This window comes from Nothobranchius furzeri, chromosome 8 (assembly GCF_043380555.1).
Source record: "Nothobranchius furzeri strain GRZ-AD chromosome 8, NfurGRZ-RIMD1, whole genome shotgun sequence".
Classification (NCBI taxonomy): Eukaryota; Metazoa; Chordata; class Actinopteri; order Cyprinodontiformes; family Nothobranchiidae; genus Nothobranchius; species Nothobranchius furzeri.
This window is the reverse complement of record NC_091748.1, coordinates 66,311,120-66,325,786: the sequence shown is the minus strand read 5'-3', so window position 1 is coordinate 66,325,786 and position 14,667 is coordinate 66,311,120. Positions and strand designations below refer to the sequence as shown.

The 14,667-nt window shown below is 41.1% G+C and overlaps 3 protein-coding genes across 11 annotated transcripts in view; 2 read left to right on the top strand and 1 right to left on the bottom strand.

Moving 5' to 3' along the window:
• Nucleotides 1–2,476, top strand: part of axdnd1 (axonemal dynein light chain domain containing 1) — an 18,136-nt gene extending 15,660 nt beyond the window's left edge. For 4 of the 7 annotated variants that reach the window (XM_015970886.3, XM_015970882.3, XM_015970884.3 and 1 more), the window contains 4 exons: nucleotides 818–919; nucleotides 1,004–1,095; nucleotides 2,122–2,246; nucleotides 2,324–2,450. In XM_015970886.3, coding sequence (XP_015826372.3) covers nucleotides 818–919; nucleotides 1,004–1,095; nucleotides 2,122–2,246; nucleotides 2,324–2,433 — 429 coding nt within the window. In that variant the 3' untranslated portion in view covers nucleotides 2,434–2,450. Of the gene's footprint in view, nucleotides 1–817; nucleotides 920–1,003; nucleotides 1,096–2,121; nucleotides 2,247–2,323 lie in introns of those variants that run through there. The other 3 variants (XM_015970883.3, XR_011521413.1, XR_011521412.1) reach the window with 3 other exon arrangements.
• On the bottom strand, nucleotides 2,117–12,030 carry nphs2 (NPHS2 stomatin family member, podocin). Of its 2 annotated transcripts, XM_070554245.1 has the most exons (8): nucleotides 11,933–12,030; nucleotides 5,561–5,961; nucleotides 5,332–5,435; nucleotides 4,198–4,270; nucleotides 3,783–3,865; nucleotides 3,437–3,696; nucleotides 3,215–3,293; nucleotides 2,117–3,083 (listed from the first exon to the last, which is right to left on the bottom strand). In XM_070554245.1, exons 2-8 carry the CDS (start codon nucleotides 5,862–5,864, stop codon nucleotides 2,874–2,876), a joined length of 1,113 nt encoding a protein of 370 aa, XP_070410346.1. In that variant the 5' UTR covers nucleotides 5,865–5,961; nucleotides 11,933–12,030; the 3' UTR covers nucleotides 2,117–2,873. The 2 variants fall into 2 exon arrangements, with proteins under 2 accessions (XP_070410346.1, XP_015826374.3); XM_015970888.3 differs by lacking the exon at nucleotides 11,933–12,030 and having other exon boundaries at nucleotides 5,561–5,982.
• tdrd5 (tudor domain containing 5) overlaps nucleotides 6,825–14,667 on the top strand; it is a 27,804-nt gene continuing 19,961 nt past the window's right edge. For both annotated transcript variants that reach the window (XM_015970881.3, XM_015970880.3), the window contains exons 1-3: nucleotides 6,825–7,052; nucleotides 11,275–11,518; nucleotides 11,616–11,824. In XM_015970881.3, coding sequence (XP_015826367.3) covers nucleotides 11,290–11,518; nucleotides 11,616–11,824 — 438 coding nt within the window. In that variant the 5' untranslated portion in view covers nucleotides 6,825–7,052; nucleotides 11,275–11,289. The remainder of the gene's footprint in view (nucleotides 7,053–11,274; nucleotides 11,519–11,615; nucleotides 11,825–14,667) is intronic.

Genomic DNA, 14,667 nt, shown 5'->3' with positions numbered 1-14,667 from the left:
GAGCCATCAAAGCTACAGCAGAAAGAAGCAGCCAGTGGCTCTGGCTGAAGAGGAATGACCCCATTTGGGCCCCCAAGTAGTGCAACAGGTTGCACACTTTAATGGCTAATTGGACTTGGGACGCGAGCTTAGGTCATATCAACCTAAAGCTGGCCGCCTCTGAGGAGGGTGTATAGTGTTTAAAGGCCGAAACACCCCATGATCCAGAGGAACACTACTGAGGATGCGTCCCAGAAATTTTTTCCTGCAATCCTACCACCCACCGTTAAGCAGACCAAGCACTCGTATGTTCTTGCACAAGGAAATCCCATCTGATCCTGAGTTTTCTGGAATCCGAATATGGTTAATGTTTTGAAGCCCCCAATAATTTTCAACAACATTTTGATGGATATTTCCAGAAATGAAAGGTAGAAACTACACATTGTCTCTTTAAATGTTGTTTTCAATAGAAAACATTTGGTCTCACTTCCATTTCTTCTTGTTTCCTGTTGAAGCTCTACTTAGAGCCGTGTTAAGGTCCAACCATGCTAATGGGATTTTTGACATTTTTTCAAGTGGTCTTTAACATCTGATTGTGGAACTCGATCAACACCTTATTACTTATGAGATGACTACTGAAGAACCTTCCAGAGTAATACTTTTACTCAATTACAAAACCATAATATCTGTGATATTTTATTACACCAACAGGTTGAGGATTTTTAGTGTTGCAAAAAGGGCAGAAGTTTTGTGGAGTTTCATCAATGATGCTTCTATGAAAATGATCAGGCGTTGCATCCTATTCAGACTGACACTCACTGCTGTTGTTGCCCTGCAGCTGGAGCATAAAGATAGTGAGAGGCCTGTGCTGAAGATGATCGACTTTGATGGAAACATCACTGACAAAGATCTGGAGGAGAGCCGAGTCCACCTCCCTGGGGTCAGACGGGTTTCATTTGTGTTCTTTTTTTTAAATGTTTTTGGCAAAACCTTGAAGTTTTTTTTTTCATAACTATTTGATCAGACTGATGAGCTGGTTGTGTCTCCAGTGACAGAAGAATCGCAGAGAGCATTTAACGAGTTAACCGTCATGGTGATCCTGCAACAACAACTGATGTAAGTTTACTCTATTATTTCCATTGTTTGGTTCTTGTCTAAGCACAGAGTATTGATTTGGTTTTACCATTTTTAGCTGACAAGTTTTGGCTAACACTGTAGCCTACTTCAAAGCACCGCTGATGTTGGTGGCGTCACTCCCTTCTCCGTTTATCTGCAGGCAGCAGAGGACGATGTCGCCCTCTGCTGCCTGCACCCTCCTCGCCGATGACACTGTCCCATGCGTGATCTGATGTGTAAACTCCACTGTCTCTGTTCATGGTGGTGTCCACATCTCCTTATTTTTATTGTAGGGTAAAAACAAGTCAAGAAAAGAACCAGACAATGGAATTTGATGGATTGCACAGGGCGAACGTACAAAAGAAGTTACTCCATTAATGTACTGTAACTCTCTCAATATGCTGCTAATTCAGTTAATTCCACTTTATTGACTAAATTACCAATTGTACCAGACAACCACATAATTGAAATGGTGTTTCTTCACAGTCGAGGTGCAAAACAGTAAAAATATGCAGCAAAAATGACCAAATACCTATAAAAACACACATGTGGCAGCTCTTAAGGTATAAATAGTAGTAAAATGTTGTGACAACTGTGTGTGTGTTCTGCCATTTAAACCTTTGGTTAGTGTCTGGGGGCAGAGGTCAGAGAAGGAAAATGGGAAAGCTGGGATGGGGGTTTAGCGTCCTGATGGACCTGCTGGTCCCAGACTGGTGGCTCCTCTGGAAGCTGCCCAGAGGATTTTTTTTTATTGTTGAAGAAAATCGTAGTTTTTAAGTGTATCAGCGTGTCCTTAGTGTTTGCAATAACTCAAACCCTGAGCAACCATTGGCTATTACAGTAAGCCAGAATCTGAGACATCAGCATGAGCTGCATCTAGAACATGGCTCACACACTTATTTGGTGAAATATTGACATTTTTATGGTAAAACTTATCTCGATTATTATCCTCCTTCTACTTAAGCACATGCAAAAAAAAAATCCTTTTTTCTAAAGCAAACTTTTTTTTTTTTTTTTTTTGCTCAGGGATGCAGAGGTGAGAGCAGCAAATGCTGAGCAGCGAGCACAGAGAGCTGAAGAAGCCCTGCAGGCATCGCTAGAGAAGCAGCAACTCCTGGAGTCGCAACTGCAAACGCCCCCGGAGCCTCAAAGTAATGAAGTTACAGGCTGATCACTCACTTTTATTAGCTCTTAAACTAACAGGAACACTCTAATTAAACTTACACAGGCATCTTTGTTTCAGACACGAATGAAACAACTCCTCCTACAACACCAGCTCCTCCTAAAACAACACCCCCTGAAGCCAAACCATCCACCAAGAAGAGCAAGAAAAAATGATCTGGTGTGTCATAACTTGTATTAAAACTAGATTCATGTTGTATTTAGTCAGCGGAAAACGTTATCTCCCATTACGAACCAGTCGCTCCTCATTAACACAAATAAAGATATCACTCATTTGAAATGGCATGTACGTGTTACAGCGCGTGGACAGGCTTTGCTGTCGTTTTTCTCCAACCTCCTGATGCTTTTTCAGCAAAACTATCTCTTCTTTCTGCTAAATAAATGAAGTTTTACACAGATATGTGATCAGACCTCCCCTGTTTTTGTGCTTTAGAACACAAATGAGAAAATATTTGACACAATTAGACATTTAAGTGATCAGTTTGAATAGATTTGTGCAAGATTCATATAAACTAAAGGAGCTCCATGACTGAGAGTCCCATCAGTGATTCATCTGAGATTTTTTTAAGGATGGTAATAATGAACATTTCAGGATATCACATCATAGGTGAGTCTGTTCCTGGGTCAGCAGCTGTCACCTGTCCATCTTCTTCCACAGTGGGGGGAGGAGGTGGAGGGAGGGAGGAGAGGTCAGAGTTCATGTTGAGTAGATCTGGAGGGAGAGGAAAGACCAAGGCAGGGTGGAGATGACGAAGAGAGGCCCGAAACCCATCCCAGCCACACGTCTCACTTTCAGATGTTTTCACCTGCAAAGAGGAGGAGACTGCAGTAGTTATTGCCCTTACTTTTAAAAGTGGATGTTTCAGCTGATCACAGCTAAGGTGAGCATTCAAAATAAGAAATGAATGAGGTGATTTTAGAACATCAGGTGACTCACTCTGACCTGCTGTTGTCTCTTGATCTCAGCTTCTGCAGCCAGACTCTGCTGCAGCTCAGCGGGGAAACTGAGCTCATCTCTGACAGGAAATCAGACACAAATACCACCAAAACACAACGTTTCAACATTTTCCTGTACTGTTTCAATCTCGGAGTTTCTGCTTTGATCAGCTCATGTCTACAAAATAAGAGAAGTGGGACGAGGTTTGATCTTCAGGCTTACATGTCGGCTCTCTCTACCCTGATGCCCCAGCGACCGCTGACAGCATCCACGGCTGTTCGGATCTGCTCCCCAGTCTTGCGCCGGTGCAGCAGGATGTAGCTAAACGTGTGCTGGGCGAGAACATCTCTGATGGCTGCCTGGACCAGACTCTGCAGCACTGAGGTCAGACTGGACAATGCCATGCTGCACAGAGCTACGTTTTCTATCTGGTAGTAACACACTGCACTTAGCTCAGGCCTGGACAGGTCCTTAGTCACCACCTGCAGGGATAAAAACAAAAACGGCCTTGTTCTTCTCACTCATCACTCTGAAGTATGTTTTTATCAGACTGCTGAGCATTTTGAACCATGTGAAGAGGAATCTTCAACATTCTGAGTCGGACGTCGACTTTGTGACACACGTCAAGAAGAGGGAGGTAGAAGATGAGGCCTAGGGAGAGAAGGACACGTCAGTCGCTTAGTAAATATGCAAACCTTTCCCCAGAGACGATTAGGTGTTAATAAGGCAGAACTCTGCCTCATCTGATTGCTGTTGTTGATCAAACAAGAAAAATGCATCCTGAGTGTAAACAGTTTTATTTTATGTTTTATATCGTTTATCAATAATAACCTTTTGGTTTGCCAAGAAAACCAAAACATATGCAGTGGATAAAAAATGCAAAGCAAAATGAAAACAACCCATCAGTAACTCTAGCTTCTTACTGTTAAAATACAGAATGTGCATCAATACCAGCAATGACAATAAGAATGATGAGTGTTGACCTGGGCCCTTGGGTTTTCCTTGCAGAAGATGACCAAGTCTGAAGATCACAGCTCTCTCATGCTCCCTGACTACCTGGAGATTCAAACAGCATTACTGGAGCTTCCAGTGGAGATGCAAAAACATTTCAATCACCTTGTAACATTTTTGACATATTTATCTAATAAATGACGTTTGAGACAAAACAGGAACAATTATGGAGCAATAAATAAGGCCGTCTGTTACACAGCACAGTATTCACTTACTTATGCAACTTTGTTGTTTGGTTGCATGAAAGGTCATTTTAAGTTTTCATTTAAAGATAAAAGTAAAACATTTGAATTTTAATGACTTTTTGAGATTATTTGAACAGTTTTTGCTGCTTTGACGCTATAGAACATTTTATTTTCAGGTGAAAAATACCCAGAACTACTGGTTTTGTTGTGTTAACACACTAATAAAAAAATAAACAAGGTACCAGCTCAGTGGCCTAGTGGTAGAGTGTCCGCCCTGAGACTGGGAGATCAGGGTTCGATTCCTGGTCGGGTCATACCAAAGACTTTGAAAAAATGGGACCCAATGCCTCCCTGCTTGGCACTCCCCATTAAGGGGTTGGATTGGGGGGTTAAACCACCAAATGGTTCCCGAGCGCGGCTGTGTCTGCAGCTCACCGCTCCCCCAGGGGATGGGTCAAATGCGGAGAACAAATTTCGCGCACACACCAGTGTGTGTGACAACTGATGGGACTTTAACTTTAATTACCAGGGCCACATTTGTATTTAGTAGCTCAGACTGCTAGCTCAAACCCAAACCAGGGTGTGTGACATGGAAACCTTTATGAAAGTATTTTACATATAAATACAAACTATCCCACACAGGCTGAAGTTGAAAATGAGAAGTGCACACACCCTAAATATTTGGAAACATAAGTATTTTATCCATGAATATGGTGGAAATAGACAGTTAATACCTTAGTAGAAAACAAAAATACTTGTTAAACTGGTTTATCTGATGCAGATGTGCAGTTAAACACTTTTACAGCATCAGAAACTGAGTGCAGCCTTGGTCCTGCATGAACTTGATCTCATTTGCAGACGAGAGCTTTGACGCTTTTCTATGAGTTAAGAGTTTGACGTCGTTGGATCTGAAGTTCGTACTTTGACACAGAACCAGATGGAGACGGGAAGAAAAAGGAGAACCAGAATCAAGGCAAAGACCATCAGCAGCCACTCAAATGCTCCCAAGTTCTTCCTCTTCAGACCTGAGGAAATGCAAAGAGCCTTTTTTGTCAAGAACTTCAGATTAGTTAGCATTTTAAAATCACTAAACAAAAAGGAGAAGTTCAGACTGTTTTACTCGTATCATCACTGTTAGGTTTTGACTCACCATCTTCCTGCTCCGTTGTTTCTAAGAGCGCCAGGTTCTCCTTGACATCATCATCTCTAACACGATCAATGTCAACCACTGTAGATTTCAGCTTAAACTCTGCATCCCCCTCCATCTTCCCCTGGTTTGTCTCTGTCTTCTGCTGTGTGCTGTCCTTCCTGACTGCTGGAGTTTCAGGTTGCTGTCCGGCTCTTGGAAGCCGTTGACGTTGACTTCTTGGAGGCACTGCAGCTCCCCTCTCCCTCTCTTTACGGGGCATCGCTCTCAGTCTATGACCTGAATGGACATTCGAGGACGTCTCCATATCAACCAGAGGTTTGTTTTCTTGTGATGAGTTGATAAGGTGGTTCTTAGCTAAAACAAGCCTTGGGTGTTTCCTGTGTGGCTGAAGGAGCCCCAGTCTGGGAGAAGTGTTGAAAGATAAAGACAAGTCTAATAAGACTGTGGGAGTAGGACACCAGTGGGAGTGTCACCACCTTGTTAAGTTTTCCAACTCATTATGTTGTCAGTGAATGTTACCATCCTATCATCAATGCCTTATTTTTTCAGCTATGATGGCAACGAGAAACTCTCCTGTAACGTTTTCTTTAAAACCCCATTTGATGATTGTTTATTGTATGTTTCTTTAGATGTAGTCAAGATTATTGAGGGTTAAATATGTAGGACTAACTAAGTTTAGGGAGGATCTTTGCATTGACGTAGAATGGCATTCAGCACCCTCCCTATTGTGTTTCTAATTAAATAAAATATTTACTCAGCAGCCTCTGGTTAACAATCCTGAAGCATCCTGCACTAATCATCTCTCACACAGTCATGAGACACTACTCAAACATTCAGTTATAGGTAAGATTCATATATATATATATATATATATATATATATATAAAACACATATATAATCCACATATTTAAAACAGCCATCTCATCACAAAAAAAATCCCTGGATCAGAAGTTACTGCCTTTGTTTCGGGTGCGTCAGTAAACAAGTTCCGCTGAGAAAAAAAGGTGCGCTTTATTTATTGATCCTCTCCTTCCTGGCCGAGCCAATCCCGGTCGAATACTCTTTTTTTCCCTAAGAAAATAAAATATAAATTTTATAAAAGTACAAACTTAAATTCTAATAAAAACAAACTTGATTATTCGCGATCACGTTATAGTAAATGTGTGTCAAATTTTATTTCAACGGTAGTATGTATACGTGTTTTGTAATTTTTACCACTCACGTTGCGTCAGATCAAACGCACCCCAGCTTTGGCGCGTGTGCTTGCGTGTTTGCTGGTTAGCTAACAGCAAGTGTGGGGAAAATTAAGCTAGCAAACTCTCCAGATATTGTGGGAAGCTGCGTCAAAAACAAAACTCTAAATTGTAAACTTGTTTTTTTATGTCCAGTGGGTTCACTGAAGGAAAAAAACTCGAAAAGCCATTTTAGCTAACGGTTTATATTCCATAAAAAGTGGTTGAAGTATTTTTTATCTAAGGAGTCGGGCCATCAGTAAGTACACACGCTTGTTCCATTTTAAGTTATTATGACAACGGGAACGAATTTAGCATTAACAACTGAAATTATTTTTAAAATGATGGTTAAAACTGGTAGTTGACATCTTAATGGCAGGTAATACGTTTAAAGTTGTGTTTTTTGTTTTATTCTGTTTTATAAAGATTTGTGAAGGTTAGGAAATTTAAACGGCAAGTTTTGTTAAACAAGTATGCATTTCTTTAAAATCAATTGTAGATTTTTTATTTTTCTTCTAAGCTGCCAAACCTTTTAGTAATGTTTGAAATGATTCTGACCAAAAGCTTGTCTCTGATTTTGAATGCTTTCCTTTTCAATTTAAGCACCTGCAGCATAATATTACAATAGTATATTTGTGTTTCAAGATGAGTGAAAAATTAGATTAAAGAAACCTTACAACCCATCAGTACATGTCACTGAACAATATCTGAAAGTTGCTTTTTTTAAAAGAGAAAGTCTCCCTCACGTCACCTTTGTTTTGCTGGTAAATACATTTGTTTTTAGTGAGTAGACATGCCTCCTCCCCTTCCGGTTGCTCATGGGTCCCCAGAACAAACTAAAATTAATGCAAGTGAAAGCAGCTGTAAAAGCTATTTTTGAATCCGCTTAGCCTTACGCCCTGAATCACACATACTCTCCCCTAAAGGATTATTAGGAACACCATACTAATATAGCGTTTGACCCCCTTTCATCTTCAGAACTGCCTTAATTCTACGTGGCATTGATTTTACAAGGTGCTGAAAGCCCTGCACGGGCCTAAAATCTGAGCCTGTGTCCGGCCCGGCCCGAGGGGAGTGGAGCCCCAGCCCGACCTGGCCGGTGTCGGTACAAGATCTGCTCGGGTGCAAGATCGGCTCGGGGTCCTTCGACTGCCGATGACGTCAAAGTACGGCAAACCGACTCGGACAAAATGCACTACACATCTATACTGTTGGAAAGAATTTAGCACTTTCGTTATTAAAATAATGTTTCTTAAGACATAAGTTTGTGTTTATAATGGTATTTGTAAAATAAAACACTATATCTTATATATCTTATTCATAATGTTGAACTTTGAGCACATCCCTTGGCTTGAAGAATCATAGGTATTAGCAACACCTGTGAAATTGTATTTGCAGGAAAGAAGTGTGTCCCGTTTATTTAAGTATTTTGTGTTTAGAGTTTTTGACGTCTTGTCATAGACTGTAGCTGCTAGCCAAAACTCTGGAGTTAAAAGTTTTCTGGCTTTACTAAAAACCTGTCTGTACTTATTTGATTGATGGTATTTTTACTTTCTATTAGACTCCAAATGTAATCATTTGGCACGTTTGTAATTCATAATTTACAATAATGTAATCGGCGATATTAGCATTAGCATTCCTATGGGTTTTTCCATGTATATTAGCATTGCGCTAACCACTCGCTGCCAAATTGCAGCCTTTGAGATTAGAAAATCTCCTGGCTTTACTAAAATACCTGTCTGTACTTATTTGATTGATGGTATTTTTACTTTCTATAAGACTCCAAATATAATCATTTGGCACGTTTCTAATTCATAATTTGTAATAAAGTAATCGGCGATATTAGCATTAGCATTTCTATGGGTTTTTCCATGTATATTAGCATTGCGCTAACCACTCGCTGCCAAAGCCTTTGAGATTAGAAAATCTCCTTTTGTCACATAGCAATTTAATTGCACATGCAGTTAATCGTTCAGCCCTAATATACATGCAGCTCTATGCTAAAAGTGTATTTTCAAAGAGGTAATGATGGATTTCTTTGTAAAAGTTGTCCATCTTTCCAACATAAAGATTTGCCTGGACCAACGTAACGTGATAACAACGTAACGTGATTACGTAATTCCGTAAGGTTCATGTTCAGCCAATCAACTACTTAGACGTCATCGGCAGTCGACGGACCCCGAGCCGATCTTGCACCCGAGCAGATCCTGTACCGACACCGGAAAAGGTTGCAGGATTCTCTGGCCCAAGCCTGAGCCCGACTTTTTTGTAACCAACTAAATGAAAACAAAGTGCGTCAATCCTGACAATGTGTTAAAAGACGTGCAGGATCCGATCAATTTGTTTTTCCCTCATTTACCGTCACGGAGATGATGGCGCACTGGCTCTGGTGTTAATCAAGTTAAATTTTATCTCTTTCCAACAATTTTCACAAGAAAACAGAACAGTTAAAAGCAGGGCTTGTGTTGACCGGATAGTTCCCGTTTTTGACGGTTTAGTTTAACGGAGAAAGAATAGAAAGAATTACCCCGACGCATGCAGACAAACTGACATTTTATTTGTTACACACATCGCAGATGTAGCTAAAAGATTCCGATCTGAACATCTGTGCTGCTCAGCGCATATGTGCACAGCGAGGCAAGCTGAAGTTGTGGAGATTGGCTTGGAGCGCATCGCAGAACTAGAGCGCATGCGGGAAGGTTCCTCCCACTGAAGCGAGTGTTTTCCAAACCCTGTCTCTCAGAGAGACTTGTCACTTAGAAAATGTTCCCTGATTATGAAACTTTGGCTGAATAGTGCTTGTTCCTGTCTCCAATTTGGCGACGCATCCATGAGCCGTCTGAGGAGAAGCCCAGAATCTGACATCTTCAGCTCAGAAAGCGCCGATATGATTACGCACAAGCATGACCCGTCAACCCGGTCTCACAGTAAGACTGGGTTGGACCTGTTCAGGTTTACGCAGACAATCTTACCATAGAATTGACTTACAGATATAAAATTAATGCAGTAAAATATAAAGCATTTTATTTAAATATCCATTCATTATTTTACTAGCACAGAGAGCCGCATCAGATGGATGGAAGAGCTGCGGGTTGTGACATGTTTTCTCCAGGACCAGAGAGGACGCAAACTCGATACATCTCTTTTATTGTGAGGTAATAATTTCTCCGAGTTTTGCGGTTGCGGGCAGGAGTAGACATGCACGCTACGGGTGCGGGCAGGAGTGTAACACACACGTTGCGGTTGCTGGGCGGTAATGGTCAGAAATTCAGCAGGAGCGGGATGAAGAAAACAGTCCCGCGCAGGGCTCTACTGCTGCGTTTGTGTTTCAAATTTTTTTTATGAATTTGATTAAAAATAAAGGGGCCCGGCTCGGCCCGTGTCTGAGGTAATTACACAGTCGTTGGCCCGAGGGCCTAGGGCTTCAGTGCAGGGCTCTACTCAAAATGACTTAAATCACCTTTCTTTCCCATTCTGACATTCAGTTTGGAGTTCAGGAGATTGTCTTGACCAGGACCACACCCCTAAATGCATTAAAGCAACTGCCATGTGATTGGTTGATTAGATAATTGCATTAAAGAGGAGTTGAACAGGTGTTCCTAATAATCCTTGGGGTGAGTGTAAATTGTACTTCAATTTAAAGGAAAAATAAGTATGTCAGTTTCGACTGTCTGTCACATACTTTGAGTTTTGTTAGCTTGTAAAAATGTCTCATTGAAAGACTACAAAATAAGTCTTATTTTATACTTCTCCATCTGCGTCGGTGCAGAGACGCGTAACACCACTATGCGTTGGTGCAAGGGGTTTCCAACAGGCTCACAGAGGGTGATAGAGTCATGCTCGAATTTTTAGATATCTGTCTAAAGTGACGGAGACTGCAAGCTTGTGATTGGTCAGGATGCCGCTTCCTTTAAATTCATCAACAGCACCGTCATTGCTCTATCAAAAAGTAAAAAGATATTTAGCGGCCGGCTGACACAGAACATATCTATGAACGCATTGTGAAAAAGTCTGAAAATATGACCATTTATTCACCCGTGGCTGAAGGAGTACAAAAATATGTAGCAAACGTTGTATTAGTTGATGGAAATAAAGGGAAATGTGAGTTTAGAGGTGGCGACTGCATGACATGACATGTAATAAAGTCTCTGAAATATGTAAACACACACGTGTGTATATACTTCACAAGGAGAAAAATATATTGACCTATATCAAATCAGATTTCATCTGGAAAAATAATGAGGTACAAGATTTGGTTCATATCTCCAGCCTTAACTTTAAACTATTACAAAGATGAAGCTCTCTTTTATGCATTGATAAAGCTATGATGAATCACACAGGGCTTGTGCATGTCACAATACTGAGTGTTCATTCTGCATCTATTTACTGCACTGATTCATATTACAGCTCTAACACTGTGTACAGGAATACAAGTATGTTGCTACTCATATATCCTTTCTGTTATTTATTTATTTATTTAGTCTCAAACTGGCACGATGAGCCAGGAAGATGTTTTTGCAAAGCTGAAGAAGGATGTCCGTTCCTTGCTCATGTCCTCTAAAATGGGATTGGCCCCAGAACAACTTCGTAAAGATTATGTCAACATGTTGGGACATCCAATGCCCCTGAAACTTCTGGGCTTCAGGAACATTCTAGAAGCGGTTCAGGAGATGCCTGATGTAGTTTCTGTTAATTACAGGGCTGATGGTAGCCTATTTCTAAAGGGTAAACTACCTTTTTTAATTACATATTATTACTAATGAATAACTCGTCCACATTTCTTTAAAAATTCATACCCTTATTTGTGTCTTCTACATAAAAGCCATGAGCAATGAGGACACTCAAAACATTGCAACACTAGTGGCCGAGCAGCGGACCTCCAAGGCCGACGCCAAAATCAAGAGAGGCTTCTATACTGCTGGTCCTCGTTATCATCACAGATCCATCTCTGTAGGTCTTCCTAGAAGAGGTTGTGCTCCTCCACCCCTCCCTGCTCACCTTAGGATGCAGTTGCGCTTCCTGCTCAGCCAGGTAAAACTTGAAGTGACTCTGCTGCATCCTTTACGATGTTCATTATGTCCTCTTTTTAAATATTAAACGAGGTTCTTTTGCTTCGGACATGAAGGTGTTTCTAATTACCTTTTTACATGTTTCGACCGTCGTCTGCGCGGTCTTCTTCAGAAGTGTCACAGGTGTTTGTGTGATGCGTCTTCATCAGCTGTTCTTCTGGTGGGCGCGACCAACCCGGATCTGTCAGACCCAACAGAAGAAAAGAAAAGAACATAAAAAAAAACCAAGAATAACTATTAAAACCACTAGTGGAATGCAACAAAATAAGCCAGGACGCATATAAGCACCTCGTACCAAGAGCCAGTGTGACCCCTCGGATCTATGGCACTCCAAAAATCCACAAAACACACCCCACTGCGCCCCATTGTGGACAGCATCGGATCAGTCACCTACCTATCAAAAGCCCTGGTGGAGATCATCCAGCCTCTATTAGGACTATCAGAATATCACTGCAGCAATTCAAAACAACTGGCTGAAGAACTCAAAACAATGAAAATAGAAAAAAATGACATCTTCATCTCACATGATGTCATTTCACTATTCACAAAAACACCCATAGAGGTCACGCTACACATAGAACATGAACACCTAAAAACGGACAGATCACCGAAGAACCGGACAAATCTGACAGTAGACAACATATCCACCCTGTTAGATTTTGTAGCCAAATCCACATATTTTCAGTAGAAAAATAAAATATACAGACAAAAAGAAGGTTTTGCCCTGGGAGACCCGCCCTCAGCCCTAATGAGCGGGTTTTTCATGGAGGATTTGGAAGAAAAGGCCATCAACACAGCACCTGCACACATCAGACCCATGTTCTGGAGAAGATACGTGGACGACATCTTGGAAATAATAAAAACCGGACACACACAACAAGTCACGGACCACCTAAACACTGTCGATAACACGGGAAACATACAATTCACACAAGAAGAGGAAACAAAGCAATAGCATTTTTGGACATGAACATTCACCACACAGAAGACGGCAACATATACATCACAATATACAGAAAACCCACATTTGCTCTGGACATCTGAACACCCCACGGCACACAAATTATCAGTAGTCAGAACATACCAGCTTCATTACAGATAAAACAGACCACAAACAGGAAGAAGAACACATCAAACAAGCACTAACCCTCTGTCAGTATCCAAAATGGGCCATAGAAAAGGAAAACAAGTCAAAGAAAATTTAAAAAAACAGAGACCAAAAGAAGAAACTAAAACAAAGACCAGACCACACGCACACGTACACCATCACAATTCCATATATCCGGGGAGTCACTGTACGTATACGAAGGGCCATGAAAAAACAACAAATCAACACAACCGTCAAACCTCACATGAAACTCAGACAGCTGCTAGTACACCCCAAGGACAAAATAGAACCAGACAAGAAATGTAATGTAATCTACGAAATACCCTGCATGTCGGGCAATAAAACATACATAGGGGAAACTGGCTGAACATATGACATAAGAAGAAAAGAGCACCAGAAGGAATGCGAGAAGCAAACAACGGAAAGACTCACAAGGACAACAAAGAAAAAAAGCAGAGGAGTAGGGTTGTCACGGTGTGAAAATTTAACCTCATGGTTATTGTGACCAAAATTACCAGCAGTATTTTTTTTAAACATGCTACATTTTCACACAATTAAATAAAACCTGTATGTCAGGAAATATTGTCCTCAGTTTGTGTCTAAATTTTGCCTAAAATGTGTTGTTTTGTAATTATGTTGTTTGTTTACATTTTTCCCCTTTAGTCTTTAAAATACCAATATTTTCCCATAACTTATTATTTTTTGTCTGTTTGATGTCATCATTTTAAAAATATTAGACCAGATGATACTCGGTACTCAAGTAGCCTTCTAATCAGATACTTTTTTACCCTTACTTGAGTAATAAACCCTATATCAGGAAAATATTGTCCTCGGTTTGTGTCCCTCCAGTGAGCTTTGCAGATCTGGTAAAATGTCATCAGGCAGTAATCTTTGTTAAATTCATAACTATTCTCAGAGAGAGACCAACTCTTATCTGCCCCTGGGAGCCCCGTAATGCATAGTGTCATTTCAACATGGGGGTGTCCGCGACACGGTTTATATGCAGGTAGCGGCGCTGCGGCTGCTTTATATAGCGACTCGTTGCATTCTCCCTCAACCCAAATCCTCGGATCACGCATTTTAGCTAAAAGGCTAACGTTAGCTTGCCTTGCGTTGACTGTAGAGTTGTGGGTGATGGTCACGCAGATGTGTCATGAGATTTGAAGCGTTGCTGCCTTTCACAGACACTTTTTCTGCACATGCTGCAAACAGGATAGCCGTCTTCTATCAACTGTCCCTCGGCATTCTTCAAATATCCAAAAGATGCCCGTACTTCCCACTTTGTCTGCTTTGAGGGATAATAAATGTCCTGAGTGCTGCCGTCTCCTCCTTTGGCCATTATTTCAGCTTTAGCTTCAAGAAAGTTTTGGTTGTAAACAACAAAGTGCGCATGTGCCGCCGGCAACTTCAGCAGATGATACGGTGGCTGGTAAGGGTCACCGTGCCTACACCGCAGCCACGGTAAACCCACAGATATTAAATATGTTTAAAAAACAAGACGGTTATTATTATTGTCAACTTTTTTACCGGAGTTTACTGCTACACCGGTTACCGTGACAACCCTACAGAGGAGCAAACCCTCAAGTCAGCCATCTCAGATCATTGCAAACGAAATAACCACATCATGGAATGGGATCAATGAAAAATTATCAACACGGAGAACAACCGGTTCAAGCGTTGGGTCAGGCAGGCAAAAG